This window comes from Serinus canaria, chromosome 17 (assembly GCF_022539315.1).
Source record: "Serinus canaria isolate serCan28SL12 chromosome 17, serCan2020, whole genome shotgun sequence".
NCBI classification, from domain to species: domain Eukaryota; kingdom Metazoa; phylum Chordata; class Aves; order Passeriformes; family Fringillidae; genus Serinus; species Serinus canaria.
In genome coordinates, this window is record NC_066330.1 from 5600689 (window position 1) to 5624488 (window position 23800).

Here is a 23800-nt window from a genome sequence, read left to right on the forward strand (position 1 = left end):
CTGGGATTTTTAAAGTGTTAAACATGCACAATTACAGATCTTTCGAAATCTGATTAGTTTAGAAAACTTTCATGGCAAATACTGCCAGCGACCATATCACACTGTATATAAATAGGATACAAAAGAGAGAAAAATAAAAACAAGGTTTATTTTTGTCCCCCAACAGCCATTTAGTAGAAACAATAGGACACTAGAGAGCACATGGACGTCGGAGACTTGAAACACAAAAGACCTGATTTTCCACAAGACGCAGGAGAATTTGTTGAAGAAGTTGAATATCTCCAGCTGCTCCTTAGCTGGCTTAAGGCAAAGTCAGGATTTGACACACCCCCAGAACTCACAGGGCATTTGCACCAAGATCCCAAATTAAATGACACTGATTTCCTTCAAATTTAATTGTTTTGGCTCAGTCCTGGGTGGGTATAGTCAGAATCAGAAAATCAAGGTAAGAGGAATAAAGCAACATTAGCATCACACTCACAAATAAAGGAAAGGATCAGGGAGTATATAAGAATCAAGTATAAAAAACCAAGCCAAACTCATAATTTCTGGTATAAAATTGGTACAAACACTGTGGTTATGCAAGAGACTATCTCTTGTGAGTATAGAGCCCAGGCACCTCAGTTATTTTCAGCATCACACCAGCAGTATAAAAAAATTATTTAAAAAAAACCTCACATGATCTCCCCAACAGAGAAACCAAATGAGAAGTGAAGCACGAAGAGAGCTCTAACAAGAATTAACACACTCAACAAACCTCTGACAGGTTTTAAGAGCTGAAACCATCATGACTTAACAGGAGCAAAAGGATCTTTTCCATTATATGCAAAACCACCTGGTTTTGGGGCTCAGTTTATGGTGTAGCACCAAACCAGTATTGCTGATACCCCCACATTTTGATCAGATGCCAACATCATTTTATTTTGTCATTCTGCAATAAAAACATCTCCCAGCAGTGACCCTGAAATGCCATCCAATTTTCTAAATCAATATGGCTTTTGAAACAAAGCTCCTTCTGTGTGCTTAAAAAAAGTGCAAGGAAAGCATTCTTCTCAGAGAAGAGAGCGCGTGGGGCTGAGGGAACCCAGAAAAACACTTTCCCTAAAAACGTTGTCGTAGGAAGACTTGAGGAACTGGACGTAGTTCTGCATGCTGCGGTTGGTGCTCTCCGACTGCTCCAGCCGATCCCGCAGGTCCTGGAGGCGGCTTTCGTATCGGCGCTCTGCCTGCACAGGGGAGCACAAAAGCGGCTGAAAGGCAGCAACATTCACCCTGTTCATGTTAAACTCTTCCCCCGAAGTGCTGAGGAGAGCCAGAATTAGCACAGCAGGAGATGACATTACCATAGATGGTGCTGTGATATTTATAATTTCTGCTCGTTCCCAACTCCATTCAGAAACCCGCTGATAAAAGCAGGAGATAATGTGGCTTATCAGTTCGGCTTTTAAAATGTATTAGCTGTAGTTACCGGCAATGAAACACACCCTTTTCTGAAAAGCAACTTGACCTGATCCATCAGCTAACACAATTCCAAGTAAAACTAAAGCAAGGAAGCAAGGTAAATAGGACAGGACAAAAGACTGCCAGTCCTCTAGAAAAAATCCTTTCATCGAGAAGAGGAATTGCACTCTCTCTGATATAGGCAAAATGAAGTTGAAATCTGTCCATAATACCTGGTGCAAATATACTTTGAACACAAGGAAAGTCTGATTCTTTTCTTAACACACATAACTTTACACCAGGTTCATTCACATCATTGTTCTCTGACTTGCCTATCACTTACTACACAATCCTGAACTGGTGACAGCAGACATGTCCTATGTCACACATACATGGACACACACAACAGCACATCACATTCAGGCACAGCTCTGCATGACCACAGCAGCACATCCACAGGATGATTTATGGAATCCAACTGTTGCCAGGGTACCACCAGTACAGCAAGACTATCCCCCACAAGCCACTCACATCGTCTTTGCACCGATGCAACTGGTTCAGCTCTGTTTTATTCCTGCTCAGCTGGGTCTCCAAATCCAACACCTTGGACTGGGCTGCCCTCTCTCTGGAGACTGCTCGTTCTCGAGCTTGTTCCACCTACATAGAACAACAACTTTGTTTTAAAGGGATGTCTGTGGAAGAATGTTTTTTCCCTACCCACTGCCCACAAAAACCTTTTAAAGTTTAACTGACACATTCTCATACATAAACAGCAGCTCAATCTTGTGCTTTTCTCTGTTGTTAACCAAGTTCAGTTCTTCAACAGTGCTGACAAATAGCACCAGCACATTATTTGTATTTCACTGAACATGATGATTTTAATTGGTTTGGTCATAAGCTGAGAAGATATTTTCAGCATTCTTGCTGTTCCCCTTTCACAGCCTGGGTAGGTTTGAATGAATTCACAAACATGAAAAATTACTCACTTGTTTTTTGGCATCCTCAATGGCCATCTCCAGCTGGCGTGCCAGGGAGCTGCACTCACGGCTCTTCTCCTCCAGCCGCAACTGACACTGGTGGATCGACTCCTCCCGTTTTGCTATGACCTGAAGGAATTCTATGTTCTGGGCACTCGTGGACTCTAGTTTTCTAGTTTAAGACAATAAGGGAAGGAAACCTATTCATTTTAAATGGAGTGTGTTTCATTCTGCCTTTTGTCAGGTCCTGACTCCTCTGGTAATAGATTCTATTCCCGCTTGAAAGGTGAGAGCCCCAGGAAACAGTTCTCCAGTCCTCAAATCAAAATTTCAAAACTGAAGGACCAACAAAGTACGCATATACCTGCATTTTCTGAGACATTGTCACTAAAAGAAAGGTTTAAACATAGGTAAAAATACTGTAGTATCTAGTAACCTCAGAACTGCCAGGCTAGATTGGACAAAGAGCTGGTTTCTTTGCTGTCTAAAGCCATCATCTTGTCTAACATCCACAACAGGTGCTGCTGCAAAAGCATATAACTCTCAGTGGATAGCTACTGATTAGAGAACCTTGTGGGAAAGGCAAATGCACAGAATCCTGGAGGCATGTGGGAACTGGAACAAGACTGAAGCTGTTTCAATCCCCTGTAAAAACAACAGAAATGGAAGGTTAAAAAAGCAAGAGAGCCTAGTATTTCTAACCTTTCTAGCTCCTCCACCTTCAAGGTGAGTTGCTTTTTCTCCTCTTGGGCAGACTGATATCTCTCTCTTGTCATCTCCATTTTGTCCCCCTGGAGGTCAATCTAAAAATTACAGGAATTAATTACTTCACAGAGCAGTCGCTACACACACATGTCCAGCCACCTATAACATATGCAGCTCTCAGAAGGAAATATGTTCCATTCATAACTTCTGGAGAGCTTCAGAAAGGGAGCCATGGATAGAAAAGAACGAAACATCCATTTTGCTGATGCTTCCACTTACAGTCTGGGAAGGTGTAGGAAAACTCATCTGTACTGCAAAAGAAAAAACAGGCCTGTAAATTCCTGCATTAGAGCAGCAGCTACAAGCCAAGCACACACACAAGAAGAGCAGCCACAAACATGCCAGCAGCCCACAACAGCATCAGAGCCTGAAACACCAGGGAGGGTTATAATTCCAAACCAAGCAGACAAAAGTGGTCAGACAGAGATCATGCGCTGTCATGAGGCACAGCTGTAGATGTCATCCCTATCTGAAATTGTCCTGTAATACCTACACAGTTTTTCTGGGAACAAAAAACAGAAACTGGGAAAACAACCAGACATCAGAGTGAGAAAATGGTTGGGCCAGCACCATCACCAGAAAACTACAGAAGGGAAAGCTGACAAGAGGATGAGATAACAGAAACAAGGGCTGCCATTAGCAAGTCCTTCCATGGCTGCTAACAAGTCCCAGAAAGATTCTGCACCAAGGGATGAGAAACCTTTCAAATATAAAGGAATGCTACCAGCAAAGCCGCTAACTTCTTGCACAAAGACATGGCACACACCTTTATTTTGCAGTGCACGTTTAATCTTTTCAAAAAGAGACGAGAACAGAGACGAAGTTTGAACCTTGCTGTGATTAGAAATTCAATCTGATTTCCCAGCTGAGCCTTGCACTGGTACGGGTACTTTCTGCCAGTCCCTTACCAGCTGACGGAGATCTGCAATCATGCCACACAGGTCCGTGTTCTTCTTCTCGTAACACATGAGCTGTTGATGGCACTCTGCCAGCTGTGTCTCAGTGTACTTCAGGATCTCAGGCAGCTTTTCCAGTTCAGCAAGTTGGCTCTGGAACTTCTCACGAGTCTGTAATTAAAGGAGAATGTGAGGAGCTTTCAAATGTTCATAAGATCAAGACTAAAAAATTTCTCAACATCAATTAAGCTTTGTTAGTCTACAGTCATGATGACACTGTGTGGATATTTGGCCAGTGCTGGAGTTTAAAGCCTAAGGTCTTTTCCTGCTCCAAAAAGCTTTCACTTAGGATCTGAAATTCCCTATGGATTGTGTAAGAATGAGTATTTTGGATTGTGGGCTTCAATTTTACTGGAAATACAAGCTCTGCTTCTGAGGTCAGCTGTTCCACATCAGATAATGGTGTAACCTATCTAATCCACCGTTCAAAACCACTATTTCTGCAGCAAAGGGCACCTCTATAAAATAATTTATACACCTCTGAAGAATGCCATATAGTCAGAAAGAAGCTGCTAAATGTTCATTCTGCAAAACTCATTCAACAAGTCCTGAGAAAAAACTGATGCAAAAGGCAGAATCAAGATAGGCCTTTTATTTCCTATTCCCAGCTCTTTTTCACTAGCTTCAGAACACTAAGACCCATGAATGTCTACAACATGTCTTTAGAGGGATAGTTACCTCTTCAATCTCCTTGCTCATTTCCTCCCTTAATGTCTCGTTCTCTTTTTCACACTTCTCCAGTCTTGCTGCCAGCTCATCTGCTTCCTTTCGGGCCATTTGTGCCTGGACATTCAAAAAAAGACCCCAGACTTCATCTGTTATAAATAGTTTTCAACACATGTTTGCAATGCCTTGGAGTAATTGAAACTGCTCCAGCTGCCAATAGCTAAGGCATTACAGTAAGCCACAGTGGAAGGAGAAAACACCTTTGTGCAAGGGCTGAAGGTTCTGAGACCCACCTGTGCCGTGTAGGTTTCGATCAACCCTTCGTAGCTCCTGACAGAATTCTGGAGATGTTGCAATTCCATCTGTGCTTGGTTCAGCTTGTCCTCCATTGAAATCAGAGCAGCCTGAAAAAAAGAAAGCATCTTCCATTGAGTGCTTGGAAGTACCTGCTACATGAGCTGTCTAATGATGCCTAGACTAAGAAAATACAGTTTTGTCCATGCAAGTTGCCAAAACCTTCCAGACTTGAATAGACTGCCAAATTTGCATCACCAGAGCACAGGGGTTTGGGATGGAAAAAAAGATGTAGGTCACCCCCAAGAAGACTCATAGTAAAGGACAACAGGAGAAATACGCCAGTCTTTTTTTTTGTTCTGGAGACTGCCATTCTGTATGAGCTACAACAGCTGTTTGGTCAGCAGCATGAAGGTGTAAGGACAAGATTTTAAGATCCCAGCTAGATGAAACACTAGATGGAGATTCTTCTAGCCAAAATATGGAAGACAACACACTTCTCCCAGTATGTACACTCCCTTTGTCTCCTCCCAGCACACTGGCCCTGTCTCAGGTTATATGAACTGTTTAAACTGTATAGGAACAATGGGTGAAATTTGACTCTGTCCTCAGTGGTCAAGCAAGTTGTTACAATTCCACCTTCTTTTCCTCCTAGCATTTAATCTTCAAACTCTTAGAGTCACTGACCTTTAGTTTTTCATTGTCTTTCTTCAAAGCCATGTTCTCTCCAGACATTTGCTGTACTTTATCTACCAAAGCTTCGTTTTCGTCCCGTGCCTGTTCCTGGAGCCTTGCCAGTTGCTCCAAGAGGTCTGCAACACGGCTGCCACACAGAAAGAAAATTAATCCTTAAGTGACAAGAACAGTAAGGTTCCTAACCTTTGAAAACTAGCTTCAGGAACATGGCTTTTCCCTATCCTTTCATCTTCCTTCTCCAGTCATGTATGCACACCTCTCTGTTAACACTGTTTGACTACTTCAGACTTTTTATACCTCCTGGAAATTCACTGGAATTGTCCCCCTGGAGCTCAAATGAGTTGTCTCAAAGATGCACAGGATAAAGAATGCCTCTCTCACCTCATACCTACTTACTTTTCCCTGCAGCAACACCTGTACTGCAGTGATACCAACATATTTATTTACTTTCACAACAAAACTGGCATCAACTATACTACTTATGTCTTTTTATATCTTCCATTCCAGTTATTCAAAAATATCTCAAAACAAAAATAATCTTAATTCAAAGCATTACAAAATGGCAAAAGAACAGTTTTAAGAGTCAGCAAAGCTTAAAGAGTCCGCCTTTGCTGTGGCAAGTCAGCAGCATGTCTCTCTCCACCTCTTCAAACTCTGCTCTAACCCTTAGGCAGCGCTGATTTTGCTTTGTTATTTACAAGCAATCCAATTAAATATTCATTTCAATGCTATTATTCAATTAAATTATTCTTGAACTTTGAACTCCTCCCCACTCACGCTTCTTTCTCTGCACTGATTTTACTCTAACCTGTTCAGTGTAACGACTTCCAGTTCAAGGTCATCCTTCTCCTTCATTGCTTTGCTGCAGCGATTCCTCCAGGACTCGAGATTGCACTGGGCCTCAGCAACAGCGTTTTCCTGTCAGACAAGGGAAATACAAGAGGGAAAAAAGTAAGGGAGAAGACAAAACCATCACTGCTGTGAGATATGCAGACAATACACAGAGATGCTCTTAACTTAGGACATGCAGTGAATGCAGCGACAGCTGAGCAAACTGGATTTGTTCTAAACTTGGCATAAGTGGGCCATGGCATCAAGACAGAAATAAATTTCATTAGTCGAGAGAAAAGACTCTCCCCAAGGCTGCTACTAGAAGTCAAGAATTTCAAATCACAACCTCAAACTAGGCCTCTCCTGTTTCAGCAGGTACCTTTTCTGCTAGCTGGGCAGTCAGTTTCTGCACATACTCCTCACTCCGCTCCGCCCGCTCTTTCTGTGCACGGACCGCTTTCTTCAGTGCCTCTTTATCACTCTCTGCTTTGCACCTCAGGTCTTGCAGCTGCTCCAGCAGAAGATCCATCTCTCCCTTAGTATGATTTTCACTCATCTCCGCATTCTGTGAGGGAACAAAACCACAATATGGATTAATGCACATATTACACCGGCAAACCCAAAGCAGCAACTAATTTCCTAGAAATGGTGATGAGAACCAGGCACAAATGCCCAGTGTTAGTCACAAATCCTGGCTGTCAGGTTTCATCTACACAATCCTCTCTAAATGCTGAAAGAGATGGCAGCATGACATCTTCCTTCTCTTCCAGGATTCTTCTTTTCTTCTTTCATAAACTGCTTCCTAAAATACTGATTTCTCTCCTGACCAAAATAAATACTGTTTTAATAGTCTTTTTGATCTACCTGAGAAAATTCTTTTTATGGATGAAATGTTTGCGTATAATAATGCTGCTTTATGCAGCTCTTAATAGAACAGATTAAAGCTCCTTTAAACTATTAGCACATTTATGTTCCTTGTAACAGCATCCCAACATATGCTAAATATAAAAATCTAATCAAAATACACCAGAGGAACTTTCTCCTCCTCATTTATACTGGAGAACAGATGAATGAGGGCGATCTGGCACAGCATTTTTCCAAAAAAGCAAATTAAATAGTTTCAGTTTGTCTTGATGCTTGACTAAACCAAAGCCATCTTTTCAATAATTACAGAAAAACTAACTTAAGAAAAAGAAAATCTAATTAATGCACATAGACCTTAAGGCTAAGATTTTGCCTCAGGCCTCAAAAGTGAAAAGATTTCTCTTTTCTTACTTAATTTGAAAATCACGCTGTGTGTTAATGCAATAAACATCACCAGCCAATATTTCAGTCAACCAGAATCTGTAAGAAGCTTCTGCTACTCCCCTTGTGAGTGAATTCAGTCCATGGGAATAAAGGAAGGGAAGAGACAACCCCCAGGGAGCAGTGCAGACATACCTGCAGCTGTGTGGCCAGACGGTCATTATCAGCTTCTCTGCTCCTCAGCTGGGCTTGTAAATGGGCCTTCACAGACTCCAAGGATCTGGCAAGTTCAAAGGCTTTCTTTGCCTGTTCCTAAATAAGCAGGAACAAGACAAACATGGTTTTACTCAACAAGCTAATAGAAGGAACACTTTATACACAGTAGTAAGCTCAGACTTCTTCACTGAATGATCTCCAGCCACCTCCAGGTGGACCCTCACAACTCTTCTAGTCCAACAACATGGGACCAAACGAGCAGCCATTTATTTTACAACACATGTGAATGACTGGCATGAAAGGTATATTCTAGAGCAAAATATCCTCATATATGATCTCTTCAACTGCATTCCCCCTTTACTTCCTAAACTAAGGAACAGACTGGAATTTGCCATTGGGAAGAAACAGGACCTTAAACACTGAATGGCAATTCAGTGCCCAAGCAAAGAGAATTCTACCTATCCATCCTTGTCACAGGTGTCTTATTAGCAGAATATGAAACCCACAATGGTGTGAGTATTGGTATCTGCGTAGTTTTATAAGCAAGCCAGTCATCTGATCTCAAAACAGCAGTCTGCAAACAACCTCATCTTTTGGACTGCCTGTGGTTTTACAGAACTGGAAAGTAGAAAAGAGAGGGGAAAAACAGAAAAACAAAATTACCTTTTCTGCCACTATTTGAAGTGTGAGGGTTTCCACTTCTTTTTCTTTTCCCTGAAGCCTGATTTGAAGTTGCTGGAAAAACAAACACCATGCAGATGTTCAGGAACAAACACATTTAGGATGGCAGGTAGCAGGCAAGAGGTGTAACTGCCTCCCTGTCAAGACCACCTGATCTGTGGCATGGTCTGTTATCCAAAACAACAGCATCCTCATCCCCAGAAAAACAGGATGCATTCTACTCAAGCAGGAAGCAAAAGGGATACACATACATTTGTGCAACAGGGCACAGGATATCCAGGCAGGACCATATACACTCCACAGACTACAAAGAACATTTACCTACGTCTCACAGCAAGTTTGTAGCTTCTGCAAATGCAAGAACTCTTGTCTCAGTTTACAGAGAAGGAAATTAACAAAAACTGTCACAAGGTAACTCATTCAGTGACAGAGCTCAAAACACAGAATTATTGCCATTCTGAGCCCCCATATTTCAAAGGCAATGAAATTCTACCCACTTTTAAATGCAAGTTGTTAACCAGAGGAGCAATGTAGTAGCTCTGATTACCACAAAAGCTCAAATAATTATTTTATTGACCTAAAAGGCATTACAGTAAGATTTGACAGTGTAATATAAGACAAAGAAGGGCTTGTCATTTTAGATCTTTCTGCTGTATCATTAAAGAAACAAGAGATTGTGGTTTGCTTACCATGTTCTCTGCATCCATGTCAGCCAGCCTTTTCAGCAGCATTGCTTGTCGATCCATAACCTTCTGGGCATCTTTCTACAAAATAAATGCATGAGAAAAATTGTTAACTAAAAAGTCAATTTTATACAGGTTCTTTAAATGGGACTGGGAAAATCAGCTATTTCTTCCCAGTTGCAGCAGCAATTCTTAGAAGGTATACAGAAACATCAGCATATTTATCTCACAAAGCTCTTCCACTTCCCAGTCAAAGATTAAAATAAAAAGCATGATGGCAATGTAAGATCATTCTGAACTCTCCCAGTAATCATGGAATGTAGAAGAATTCAGACCTTTTATCTAACCTCACTGATGGCTGAGGTAATTGTTACCACCAGCCTGCCTTTGCTGAAATGGAACATAAACTACAGAAAAAATAGAAATTTCGTTTTTCTACTGCTCTTATTAAAGTAGAGAATGGTTCTGTACACACAGGCACAGAAGTGTTTCCAATTTCTCTGTTGCTGCCCTCAGAGCCTACAAAATCAGTTCTGAATATCCACAGGCTCCCATTAGTTGAGGTCATATCAAATCCTCAGACTCCAGCAATCCAAGTGCAGCAGCAGCATTTGAGACCAGCAGGACCATCAGATACAGTCATATCCAGAGGAGACATGTGGCAACACAGCAGGGCCTGAACCTTTTAATGCAATCAAAGACTTAGAGTCTCTACCATACTCAGAGTAGAAAAGCCAGTTTTACTCTATGAATTAGGCAGAGATAAAGAAAAAAACCCAAATAAAAACTATCCAACACTTATGGGTTGACAGGTTCTACTGCAGGGCTGGGAAAAAGAGTTGAAAGATTTCAAATTCAAAACTCCCTTCCAGCCCAGGAGACAACACAGCCTCCTGTAATCAGCCAGGTTCCATACCCAGCAGTCCTCACCTCCCGAGACTGATGCTCTGCAAGAAGTTCTCGGAGTGTCCGGTTGGTTTCTTCAAAGGTGCTCAACTTCTGGAGAAGCAGCTCTTTTTGTCTTGTTAGAGCATTTATATCTGTGCTGCTCATGTGCTTCTCCTGAAGGAGAAAACATTACACGAACAAATGAAGAAACAAAAATAAATAAAGGAATGAGAAAAGCAAAACACAGTAACTCAAAACCCGCAAAACATAAAGAAAAGGATGTAATTGTTCACTTCTGTGCAGAAGGTAACTGGAAGTAAATACCCCACTTTAAAACCAAACCAGCAAACACCTTAAGGATGGTTAAATTCTTCCACTTTTCCTTAGATTTTAGCAACTATAACATTACTTTTGTAAGACACCCATATAACAGGACAATGCAGTAAAGGCAAGAACAAAAAGGGACACCTACAATGTTGAGTCTCCCAATGGTATTCCTCAGGGCATGGATCTGTCTGGCAGCTGCTGCTCCATCCCTTTCTGCTTCACTTAGCTTGGTCATCAAACATTCCTTCTCCTGCTGCAAGCATTCCTTCTGTAGCCTGCAAGTAGAATTCAGCCATTAGAGAAACAAGAAGCTTTGGCAGCTTTACCAGCCACTGTTGATATAGAGTTGATTGGGTTAAAATTCATAAAAAGCTCAAATCAGAGGATAAAAGCTCTAAACAAAAACTGCTTAAGATCTACTCTCTTTCAGTGTGAAAGCTGTTTTGAGAAAAGGCAGTAAGCAGACACCAGGAGCTTGCTAAGACCACAGCTATGACATTTAGAGGGGACAAATCAGGCTTATACCAAAAGTGAACACACTGCTAAACCCAAAACACAATGCTATGCTTTTCCTTGGCACTTATGCCACACCAGAAATAAGACTCCAAATGGCAAAACAAAAAAACAGAAGAGCACACCCAGATATGCAGCTCAACATTTTTAGCCAGCACTTGTAATCTCAAAAGCATTTCCAGAGTTTTCTGAGAAAGGAACAGAAAGTATTAACTTCCAAGTGATATTTCTTAAGGAAAATTAAAACTCCCCTCAAACACTAAAGTCCCCCTAGAGACACAAACTTCACTAATCTTTAGATACAAAGCAGATGCAAAAATGTCAGACTTGAAGACCTTCAGGATCACTAAGAAAAAAGCCCACAGTTCAGTCCTCTCAGGGGCTGTCACTCCTGGCTCTGTATGACTTTTATAAAGGTAAAAAATTCTCCCCTAGTTTTCAGCTCCATGCTTATTCATTTATTGTTCTATCAATATCATCACAATTCAAGCAGAATCCCTTAATCTTCAAAATACTAACAGCAGAGCTAGGTTGACCCTCCACACAAGCCAACTGCGGTCAGGTTCCTCTAAAGTAGGGATATTTTCCCATTCCAAAAATCATGCTAGAGCCCTTCTCTGCAGCTATTGCAATCTGGAACCCCCTTCTAAAAGGTGACAAAAAATCCAAGTTCAGAACAGTGAGAAGTGAAGCTTTCTTACACAGTCAGGTCCTTCTCCTCCTTTATACGCTCAATGTTGCGTCGGAGCCGCGTGTTCTCATTCTCTGTTTCTACCAGCTCTTGTGTCATCTCATTTAGTTCTTCCTTCTGCTCCTCCAGGAGACGTTTTGTGATTTCCTCCTGTTCCTCCATTTGCTGCATCTTGACCTGAAGATATTGGAACAAAACTTAAAACCAGGGGCTTTGGAAGGGATACACAGAATTCACATCCCAAATCAGTGAACCAACCATAGTCAATTAACTTATTGAAAGTATAAAAAAAAGTGAAGTATCTCCTCCCAGGTGACAAGTGACAGGACATGAGGAAATGGCCTCAAGCTGTGTCAGGGGATATTCTTCACAGAAAGGGCTTCCCAAGGAGGTGGTGGAGTCACCATCCCTGGATGTGTTTAAAAAAACGCCTGGACGTGGCACTCAGAGCCATGGTTTGGTTGATGAGGAGGTGTTAAGGTCATAGGTTGGACTTGATCTCAGAGGTCTTTCCAACCTAGTTCATTCTGTGATTCTTAATGATTCTGTGGTTCTAAAGTTGATTTTTGTTTTATAATAATGCAAGTAATTTCATTAAATTTTGTAGCATAAATAAAATGGAAAATGCTTGATGTAAGAATTTACTTGACTCAAATCCTATTCTTGTTCACTGATTTGATGTCCATGTAGCTTTGAGTAAAATAATAATACAGAATTTGCCACTCTGAGTGGCAAATTTAACTCAGTGTTAAAAATGCAGTTTACACCCATCATGATGCATCTTATGAGAGTTGGAAACATCTCCCACGTATTTTTTAAGTGGTGTCAAGTACATAAGAGCTTATTTATCTGGAAAACACAGCATCACTGGGTTGCACATTTTTGAAACTGAATCAGAAGAAAGAATCTCATAGAATAAAGGGATTTTTTTACAATAAAACATCAATGCATTGTGTTTTTCAATTTCTGAAGTCATGAGTTTTCAGATTTAGGGCTTGGGTAGGAGAGATTACTTGGAACCTAAAGCACACCAATACCTTATTAAATTAATAATATTTTGAAATGTTTCATAATGTGGCTTAGTGAATTTTTCACCAGGATAGTTCAGTTATTCTAAACAATTCAGATTGATTTTCAAGCAAGCTACCAACAGCCTGGGTAGCCTTCCATTGCACCAAGACCTGCTTCCAGCCTCCTCTTGTCAAAGGATCAGCTACAAAGCCCCAGTCAGCAGGTCTTTCCACTGTCTCCTCACCTCTTTTTTCAGTGTTCCCACCATATTCATTAGGCTGTCTATCTTCTTCTCATATTTGTTAATTTTGCAGCAAGTGGGATCATCATCGTCTGTGGAGAGGTCGCTAAGGCGCATTACTGACTGCATCCTGTCAGTCTCAGCAATAGGCGTAGCTTCCAGATGCTCACCTAATTCCTTCTAGGGAATAAAGGGGATAATTTTTTTAGTATAACATTATAAATAGTATTGTAACATAGCCAAAAAACAGAGACTGGGTCACATCACTGCAGCAAGGCTAGGAAAGAAAAAAATATTGTTTACAAACAGCTCTTCTCTTTCCATCTGGGAAAGGTCAAGAATGCAGAAAGAGTACAATGAAAAAGAAGAAAATCTAATCAAAGCTCAAATCCTCATCTAGAAAGTGCCAGGAATACAACAGGCCAAACTATCAACCCATGAGAAAGAAAGTATGATGCAATGCTACACAAACGTTCTGTGCTTTGGAAGACACCGAGATCAGCAGTCCCTCACTGAGCCTCCAGATGAGATCTTGAAGTGCACCAGTAAAATCACAATAAAAAAATAATTGTGCTTGGCTTCTAGAGACAGAAAGGCATGGCCACAGGCTCTTGATGAATTCTCAGTTTTTCTACATTAAAAAAGATTGAAAAAGATTTACATTGAAAAAGATTTACAGAAGACACTTCAAACAGATGGTAGGGGACAGTAGCCTTCTTTCAGATCTGCCCAACTCTCTCACTACAAACTGCTCTCTTCAACCTTGGCTAAACCTCAAAGTTTGTTTTAAAGAGCAAAACCAGGTGTACCTCCCACTTCAAGATGGTATCACGAGTGCTTGTTTTGCCTGGGGGTATCCAAGGGGCCTTAGCTTTCACCCGAATGGCTCGCACACCGTCCCCTTTAGATTTCTGTTTGTGCTTTTGCTAAAGAAAGAGAAAGTAAAATAAATTACAGACCCTTAAAGAACCATTTGCAATTTTTAGTGCTGAAAAACCAAATGAAAGATCATTGATACAGAACTATCAGTAGTGCTTCACAGGATGCATCAGGTGAGATGAAGTAGCAGCCAGCAAAGGAAGCTGACGCCAGCCAGAAGGAAAGGTTATTGCACAGTCAGCTGACAGGATGGCTGGATGTAGGACCTGACAGATGCCTGGAAGATCCCTTCTCCATCCCAGATTCGCCTCACAAAAAAAAGCAGCTATATCATTTGACACCATGATCGATTTTGGAAAGCCCTGGAAGTATTTTCCCTACTCTGTAGTCAACTAGAAGATCCACATTTATTTGTATTGAACTTAAGCTGCTCTAACTGAAGGAGAGTTAAAGTGTTTTTGCATAATTCTAACCTTAGAGAAAAATGAGATGCTGTAAACATTCCCTACTGGCAATTAATTCATAGGACTCATTATGTTCACTGTCATTCCATCCCATTATGAAATTTGCCATTTGCAACAAACACAGAATTAATAGAAGACTTAGAACATGATGTCTGTAGATAAGGAAGAATGAGACACCAACTTCCATCAACTTTTTAGAACAACTTTCCATAAATATCCAGCAACAAAAGAGGATATGGGATAGCTAGAACCTCAGCTTCAGTTTTGCCTGGTGCCTTCTGTGGATAAGGCTGGGAAGAGATCTTCTTGGCTGCAGAACTCAGTAGACAGAGAATGTCTTTAATGCCAGAAGATGGTCTGAATGAAGATTCTTTTTCCAAGTACATTTATTTTAATGCAATCAAGATGCTACTTGAAATGCCTAAGTACTACCTCTCCTCAAAGCTTTCCTCCTAAAAACAGATATGAAGCCAAATAGAAAACATTATCAGGACACACATCCAAAAAATAAAATGATATCACATTGGAAGCAACATTTCTCACATGAACATGAAAAGCAATTCTGTAGCACACCAAAATAATCTTTCAACAAATCAACATAGCAAATGCATCACTGCAAATTCACCACTGAATATGAAATGAAGTCTCATACTCTAACACAACAGTAAAACAGACCTGGAAGATTCTGTGATGCTTCTAGGGCCATTCACCTTCTCTGCAGCCCTTACAACCAACCAGGTACACACTCCTACCTGGCATTTTGCAGGTGTGGTTTTCTGCCCCTTTTTAATATGGACATGGACAGGGGTGTTTTCATCCACATGGACGTGCAAAGGGGGAGATGAGCAACGGTTCTTCATGGCTCTTCTCCCACAAATAGGAAAGGGAAATGCAATGAAGGGAAACCTGTGAATACGGAAACTGGAAATAACAACATTTCCTTCAGTGTTCAGAGACAAACAGTGGCCAGCCTTGGTTAACATTTGAGCTTTTTATCATTAGCATCTGCCATTTTGAACGTCACACTGTTCTTCTGTAAAGCCAGGATTAACAGAAACAATTCCTCTGCTTCCAGTATTTTCTGCTTTTAACCTGGTTACTGAAGATCAAACGCAGCTGGATCAATAGCAGGTGTCTGTAAGAACCATTGAAGTTTAAAGTCTTAAAGCAAGTGAGCAAATCAAGGGTTCCCATAACCAACAAGATCTGATTACAAAGAGAAATTTGAAGCAGGGAGGAGAATTAATTGAAAAGTTAAGAAAAACCGTCAGGAAATCATCATACCAATCCATCCTAGAACCCTGAACCTGTATGCTCCTTCATATGTGCTTAACTTTGAGCATCTTTTTAAAGGATAAACCCTTTAAAGCCATTGCATCACAGCATTTCTTTAATCTCCACAGAAACACATAACCATAACCTTACACAACACAGAAAAGCCTAGTAACACAAGGTTTAGATCCTCATCTTGGAGCCTCAGTTGATGTAAAGGCATAATGCAATTGCAAATCTTTCACAAAGCCTCCAGTAGCACTAACCCGATTCTGGCAGAAAGGATATTGTCAGCCTAGGTAAAGTTACTTACAGCTACTTTCAAGCTTCTAGCTTTCCTGCACACAGGCTTGGGTGTAGAGGAACTTTCTTCGCTGATAGATGAGAAACACCTGTTACAGAAATAATAAAATGATTTAGAGGAAAAGGTGCCAATTTCTGAACATCCTCTTCCTTTTGATTTAAGAGAACACCAAAGCTCAAACATATCAAGTGCATGAACCCAAAAAACAAAAGTTGGTGTGCCCTAGTTTCCTCTGTAAAGCACAGGATGAGGAAAGGACAGACTATAATTCCTAACATAATGACAATGGAAATTGCTTTAAACAGTCGAAATGTTATGCACAATTACTTGACGGCACTATTCACTTACAAACTTTCATATTCTAGCCGCGATTTTTAAGGAACACAGCAGCACTTCCTTTAGTTCAGGAGCAGGGCAGGCACTGACAAGAGTCTTTGAATCACCACGAGTAACAACCAAACGTCACTGTGCCTGCCTTAGCAACAAGGCTCACACGTAAGTGTTAATTCCTCCTGCAATCTCCGCAGGTTTTCCATGGAATCTGTGGTCTCCTCAGGCTGGCAGAGACGCGGTCTGGGGGCCGTGAGCTGCTCGCAGCCCCGAGGAGAGCAGGCCTTCAGCCGGCAGGGCCCAGCACCTCCCAACGCCCGCCCGCGCCGCGCCGTTATCCGGAGCCGATGGCTGCCGCTACCCTGCCAGCAGGAAGAAGCCCGAAAGGCAGGGAGGAAGGAATAATTCCCGGGGCTGGAACATCCGCACGGTGAGGGGACACACAAATGCTGAGGAGACACCCTCCGGGGCAAGGGAACGCCCACACGGTGAAGGGACGCTCCACAGGGCGAGGCCCTCCCGCCCTGCCCTCCCCTCCCCTCCCCTCCCCTTTCCTGCCCTCCCTTCCCCTTTCCTGCCCTCCCCTCTCCTCCCCTCCGCAGGTCCGGCTCTCTCACCAGCTGGCTCCGCGCGGGGTCCGCAGCCACTTCAGTTCCCCATCAGAGCGGCGAGTGGTGCAGGGGCGGCCGTGGACTGAGTTGTGGGCACCTTGTGCGCACCAGGCACAGGAGGAGCGGCCGCAGGGTCCCGGCCGCCGTCGCCGGCGTCCCGCCCGCGGCTCCACCATTGGGCGATTCGAACGGCCCTGAGCGGTGGTAACCGCCCCCGGTAACCGCCCGCAGCTCCATGCGGCCGGCACGAGCGGCCTCGGGCACCGCCGGCTGTGCAGACTGCAGCACCCTCAGGAGTGGCTGCTCATCCGTACAGAAATGGGGAGGTTTGAAAAGAGGATTAAATAAGTGGATTAATAAGTAAATTTTCTTGGCGTTGCCTTTGAGATGAGTTTTACCGTCTTAAAAGTGACACCAGAATTGTGTACGCAGCCACTTTTACCGTTAACCAGAACAACGTGCAGTTCTGGCCGTCCCCAACGCAACGGCACTGAAATGTTGGAGGAGACCACGAAGTTGATAAGGGGACTGAAGCACCTTCGCTATGAAGACAGGCTGAGAGAGTTGGGGCTGTTCAGCCTGGAAAAGAGAAAAAGGTCGTGTAGAAACCTCAGAGCACCTTCCAGGATCCGAAGGGGGGTACAAGAAAGCCAGAGAGGGACTCCTCATCAGGAACTGTAGTGATAGGACAAGGTGTAAATTGAAAGAGGGGAAATTTAGGCTAGATATTAGGGAGAAATTCTTCCCTGTGAGGGTGGTGAGACACTGGCACAACTTGCTCAGGGAGGTTGTGGATGCCCCAACCCTGGCAGTGCTCAAAGCCAGGTTGCATAAGGCCTTGAGAACTTTGAGGTCTAGTGGGAGCTGCCCCTGCCCATGGCAGGGGAGGTTGGGAGTAGATGATCTTTAAGGTCCATTCCAACCCCTTAACATTCTAAGACTCCATAAAAGGTGATACAAGATCCTGAAACAATCTTTATTTAATGTAATATTATTGGCATGTTAGTGTTATGGATGTTGATCTTGAGAGGACTGATTCATGTACCACAGCAAGGAGAAGTGGAATCACTGAGCCCTTGGTGCTTCAGATCCTCATTTAACATCAAAATCTCTTCCTCCCTCTCAGGTTGAGGTGGATGCTGAAATTATCATCATGGGTTTCTTCAACCTCCTGTTTATGCAGCTCAATATAATTCTTTAAAAGAACATTGCCTGTTGATACTATGGAACACAAGTTTCAGTACAGGACAGTTTAAAGAAACAGAAATCACAGCAGCCACGCAGCCATTTGTACTGTAAACATTTTCTTTCTCCCTTCAATGTCAGATCATAAATTTGGAATTTGGAACTAGTTCTCCATTCAGAAAAAACCCAAACCTATATTACCACCATTGTTATAACTAATAAATGTACTCTCCCTGAACACAAACTGAACAAGTAGTTGTATTTAAAGACCAGCTTCAGCTGCACCTGAAATATCACAACAAATCAGACTCCCTTTCTTCTAGGGAAACAGAACTTGTCCAAGGTGGTAATTAAGGATACTTGGGCTGTGCAGAGGATTACTCAAATTTGAACCTGCATTGTCTTTTGCTATGACAAATATGGTTTCTGCAGTTAGAGAGGGACTTTGACAAGGGGTAGTGGCTTCCCACTGACAGAGCAGCGTTACCTGGGATGTTACAAAAATTCTCCCGTGTGAGGATGGGGAAGTGCTGGCACAGCTTGCCTAGAGAAGCTATGGCTGCCCCATTCCTAGAAGTGTTCAAGGTTAGGTTGGACAGGGCTTGGAGCAACCTGGTGTAACAGAAGGTGTCCATGCCCATGGCAGAGGTTGGAACAAGATGGTTTTTAAGGTCCCTTCCAACCCAAACCATTCTAGGATTCTACTCAGCACAGCTCAGAAGACTTAGCTGCAGGTACAGCTCCTAATCTGACTGCCACATCAGCAAATCCTTTGTTACTCTTGCATGACAGAAACATCTAGAGATCCCCTGGCCATGCAGATGGCTCTTAATCCTTCTTTTCCTAAAACAAGAACAAACTGATCTTCAGGGATATTCCAGAGAGATCTCATGCAAGACAAGCCTTTCCAATAACTGCTCTGTATTTGTGATTTCAGTGCAGGCCATGTTCTATGGGTGTAAAGGGTACAGTAAGAACTCAGATCTCACAAAGGGGACAGAATAAAGCCAGCCTTTATCCTTGCAGATCGTACAGAATCAAATCCTGAGAGAACCGTTTACATGGAAGAGTGAAAGCAGATGCCTTGCTGAGTGCAGCCTCGCTGCTGTCAGAGGAAGGGTGCCTTCTCCAGCACTGCAGATTCCTCCAGTTCCCTTAGCACTAGGTTTACAAGATTCTATTGCAGGAAATATTGTCACTTAAAAACCAGTTCTCAGTCAGGAAAACACTTCAGGTGACATGGATGAGTAGCAGAAGACAGCCTGAGGCAAAAGCTGGTCAGGCCTACCACATCAGCCATAACACCAGCCAAGAGCATCTTGCTTTTACAGTAACCTGCTCTAAGGGTGTCTCTTGTCTGAAAGAAGCCCTTTTGCTGCATTCTTCAGTTCAGAGCACCTCCTTTCCAGCAGCATCCGAAATCTCTTTCTTTTACCTGTCCCCATCCTTCTACAAACACCCAGCCGGACCCTTCTCTCACAGCAGCTTGACGTTCCAACCGCAGTGGTCTCTGTGCCCACATGTCAGTCCATTAGGTGTGACCAGTCAACTCTAAAAATAAAAGCCATTTCTTCTGAAGTTTTCACCATGCAAGTACTTCATGGAGGCAGCTGCAGCTGGCATCAGATTGCAACTCCAGTTTTTTCAATTACTTCTTCCATGCGCTGGTACCAAGGCTGAATTTTGGTGTGAACCATCATGTCATCAAAGGCTTCCAGCCCTTCCATGACCCGGAGTACCCCGTACACTGCCTGTGCAGAGCAGAGAGGTCAGAACAACACCGAAAAAGCAGTGGAGAACAGCTTAGGGTACAAGTGTCTCAATAGCCAAGCCAGTATGGCTCTTCCCCTGTACTGCCATCTGATCCATCCTTCTAATTAGCAAGGAGGAGTGAATAGCCGAAAGGCAATTAAGAATATGCATGTTTTTCCATGAGGAAACAGTAAGGAAGGATCAGGATTTATGTGCAGTTATGGGGAAGTCCCCACCACGTGGGAATTGTATTACTGCACAAAGGACAGTATGTCATGTAGCTCAACTTCCCTGCCTGTACTTGTGTTAACCACATCACAGAGATGAGCAGCAGGATAATTTATGATCCACCTGATAAAAACCACAGGGATGAAGCCCTTACCAGGTCAGCGAGGTTTGGCTGGTTCCCGCCCATGAACAGTCGATTTTTGCCAACAGCTTTCACCCACTCATTAACTGCTTCATACAAATCTTCTCGGACATCATCTCGAAGCTGGTGTCTGCATAAAGAGAAGAATCAGTTTAAACACACAAGTTTGTTTCTTTCTTTAACATTCTATCACCTCTCACCTTATGGGCTGGTCTTGGTTTGCAAGTAAGGGCAGTATTTCAGAGTGAAGGGGCAGTCAGTATTTAAATAGTAGATGAGTAGAGGGGTTCAGTACCTCCAGTACAGAAGTACCCTTGTTACTCATACAGGATTAAATGGTTCAGTTTAAAACTCTGAGGTTCTGCCCTTTGACAGCTGGGGCTCACAGCTAAGGAGGAGCTATTTCTCCTCTTGTGTACTTGGTGCTTAGTGATACCAACCTTTTCTTCAGCCTCTTGCTAACGAAGAACATGGCAAGAGCTCCCACGTATTTGGCAAAGAGACCTTCCAAGGTGCCAAACTTCCCCTCACGGACAATGTAATCAAAAGATGCCAAGGCTTCTTTGGGGGTGCGGTAAACATTGGGGGAGATGAGGTGAACAAGCCAATCATCTGCCCATTTTCTCCACTTCATTTCTTCCCTGCGTGGAGTCAAAAGAAAGTTTTCAGTGAACGAGGTTAATACAGATAGAAGGGCTACAGGAGGCACAGGGTCACAGCTGCCTTAGCCAGAGATCCTTCCAAGGTCAAACACTCTTACCCAGGTACTCTGGTGGCCCCTCTAAAATGCACTCAGCACCGTTATCTTTGGCAAGGTTCCTCCAATCTCAAACTGAATCTAAGACTAAGACAGAGCATTAGATTCTCTGCCCAATATGAGAAATAAATCAGGAAGGGAAACTTTCCCTCAATAGCATTCCTCTGTGGCACAAAGGAAAGGCCAAGAAGGAAACCGGAGGCAGCTGAAGGCCTGTGTGACCATGGTGGTGGTAACTAGGCTAACAGCTTTGTTTTGAATTATGTAACAAACGCAGCAAACCAACTAATGAGGCTTGAAACACTAACAGGAGTGTGACAAGACTAGTCAGCCCTAGTGGGATTTTAAATCTACATCAACCCTGAGTACATATGGAGGAGGCTGTAATTGGAGAGCCCAGTAACTGAAGAGCACTTACACTCTCACTTCTTTGACAGGATAGACTTTTTTGGTCTCCTTCTCATCCAGCATGAGCCAGTATTTATTCTCATACTCAACCACCTCCTTGCCTTGTTCAGTCACTGTTTTAACAGGTGGATAAAAGGACACAATTTCTTCTAAGCTATTCCTCCTGTGAAAAGAAACATAGTTAGCACTGATCTGGCTCCTACAAAAAAGGAGCAAGAGCAAAGGCCATATTGAAAGATACACACTATAAAATGTATTCTAAAAGTAAGTGGACCATGTTCCAGATTCTACTGGGAAAAAAAAAAGAGAGACTGGAACAGCTACTTGCAAATAATTATTATTAGTGCACATACCTTTGTCTGTGGTGGAACAGAAATTTCTGCAGCCTTCCTAAACTTCCTACCATTCTCAAGTAGACCTAAAGGACAGGCCATAGGCACAACAATGCCATTTCATTCTAAATGTTAAAACTGGCTAATTGTAAGCTCAGTTCCAGGACTAACACTAGTCCATGTTTAAGTAGGTTTTGTGCAAAAAGAATCTCACAGATGAGAAAGTACTTCTGAAAGGTACAAGCTTTGCTTGACATCACACACATCACAACCTATATAGGCATCACCCATAATATCACAACCAGGCTCAGGTCACCCAGAGCTTCAGAGCCTGAGGTCAGCAAGAGACTTACAGCACTCTTCTAAATCTCTACTTAACCTGGGCCCTCCACATTCAACTCTTCTCTCATCACCCTGTTTTCTTACCTGGAAACAAGATAGGTCTTTATTGCACTGATTATCACCGAGGAGTCGTTCAATTGCTGAAAAACAGGATTAAAACAACTATTTTAAAGAAACTGGTTAAACTGAAAAGGAAGTTCTTCAAAACCTATTCCGCTGCATGGTGAGCCTCCAAGTCAGGGAGACTTACCAGAGGGCTTCCAGCATTGGCTAGCAGGATGGGCACCTTTCTGTAGGAAGAGAATTTGATCTCCTTCCTCATGATCGGGTTCACTTCCACAATTTCATAGGGCAGTCCATGGTAATCAAGAAAAGCTCGGACTTTGCTGCAGAAAGGACATGTTTTATACTGGTAGAGAGTGAGCTGCAGGCTCCCTGCAGGCAGCTGGGGAAGAAAGAGAATAGAAGATTCCATTTTCTAATAAAAACATAAACACTAGCTTCCTTCCACCTTTATCTCTGTCCTGAATGTTCTGACATTCAGTGTCAACATCTAATTATAAGCATATCTTGGCTATCAGATGCTTTCTTTAAATGGTGTCAAATATTTAAATATTCACCATCCATTAGGACCAATAACCTGTTTCTCTACACATCTATTTAATGTGCTGGAAACTCCTACTCACAGCCAGGAAAAAAAAAAAAAGTTAAATCCAGACAGCTTACCCCTTTATGGTTTCTATTCTGTAAAACAGAATTTTATAGAAAACCACAACCATTTGCAGTAATATTCAAATAAACAAAAATAAAGCCTTTACAAGACAATCCCTCCCCCACAACAGCCTCTGTTGAGGCCACAAGGTGGGGAGAACAGAGTTTGCGTTTAATTTTAGGCACGTGTTTGCCCAAATTCACATTCATGGGATTAACCAACCTGGGCACAACTGGGACAAGGCAGGGAAAGCTCAGGGCTACCGTGACATCAGTTACGGGATGTTTGGCAAAGCTGCTGCACCTCAGCAGCCTGCCAGGCCGTGCCAATCATTCCTCACACATTAAAGAACAAATGCAGCCACCCCGCTTTGTTTCTTATTTACAATTTACTGGGTTACACAACCCTGCGCGGGTGCTGCGAAAAAGCAAAAACAGAAAAGGCTCCACACCCCCAAGGAAGCCCTCACTGACAGCCTTTCCTTACGGCTCCTCAAGGAATGCTCTGCCAGGGGCCTCCGAGACCTTTTTAAGCTCTTCCCTCACTGAAAGCGGGGCAGAAGGACCGCTCGGTCCTCGGGGAGCCGCTGTCCCCGGGGGCTCGCTGCCGCCGCAGCGGGGTCCCCGCAGGCCTCGGGGAGGGCACGGCGGGGATCAGGGGGAGCCGGCGTTACCTCAGCGGCCGAGTGCTCCCGCAGGCGCTGCCGCGCCGCCAGGCACAGCCCCGCGACGCCGCCCAGAGCGAACGCAGCACCCAGCACCAGGCGGCCGCCGCCGCTGCTGCCTCCCCGTCCCGCCGCGGCGCCGAAGGCTCGTCTCGGGGCCCGCAGCCGCCAGGCTGGCGGCAACAGCAGCGCTCCGACCCGCCAGACGCGGCCGGCACCCGCCATCTTCGGCTGAGGGCGGGCGGAGAGCGGCCGCTCCGCCCCGGGCACGGCGGCACCGCCCCGGCACGGCCGCGG

At 43.3% G+C, this 23800-nt stretch overlaps 2 protein-coding genes across 8 annotated transcripts; both read right to left on the reverse strand.

The window, feature by feature from the left end:
* Positions 1-128: 128 nt before the first annotated feature.
* ODF2 (outer dense fiber of sperm tails 2) lies at positions 129-17172 on the reverse strand. Of its 7 annotated transcripts, none has more exons than XM_018917764.3 (21): positions 16389-16881; positions 16050-16128; positions 15217-15370; positions 13931-14047; positions 13125-13301; positions 11880-12046; positions 10811-10940; positions 10381-10512; positions 9457-9531; positions 8750-8821; positions 8066-8182; positions 7005-7190; positions 6603-6712; positions 5786-5921; positions 5098-5208; positions 4817-4921; positions 4091-4249; positions 3120-3220; positions 2427-2589; positions 1972-2097; positions 129-1226 (listed from the first exon to the last, which is right to left on the reverse strand). In XM_018917764.3, the coding sequence occupies exons 3-21, from the start codon at positions 15322-15324 to the stop codon at positions 1053-1055; spliced, it is 2466 nt and encodes an 821-aa protein (XP_018773309.1). In that variant the 5' UTR covers positions 15325-15370; positions 16050-16128; positions 16389-16881; the 3' UTR covers positions 129-1052. The 7 variants fall into 7 exon arrangements, with proteins under 7 accessions (XP_018773309.1, XP_018773308.1, XP_050836885.1 ...); XM_018917763.3 differs by having other exon boundaries at positions 15217-15385; XM_050980928.1 differs by lacking the exons at positions 15217-15370; positions 16389-16881 and adding an exon at positions 16988-17172.
* A 1989-nt stretch (positions 17173-19161) lies between these two features.
* On the reverse strand, positions 19162-23736 carry PTGES2 (prostaglandin E synthase 2). Its single transcript, XM_050981099.1, has 7 exons — positions 23513-23736; positions 22378-22572; positions 22212-22267; positions 21464-21616; positions 20729-20929; positions 20301-20418; positions 19162-19917 (listed from the first exon to the last, which is right to left on the reverse strand). Exons 1-7 carry the CDS (start codon positions 23726-23728, stop codon positions 19789-19791), a joined length of 1068 nt encoding a protein of 355 aa, XP_050837056.1. The 5' UTR covers positions 23729-23736; the 3' UTR covers positions 19162-19788.
* Between the last annotated feature and the right edge of the window lie 64 nt (positions 23737-23800).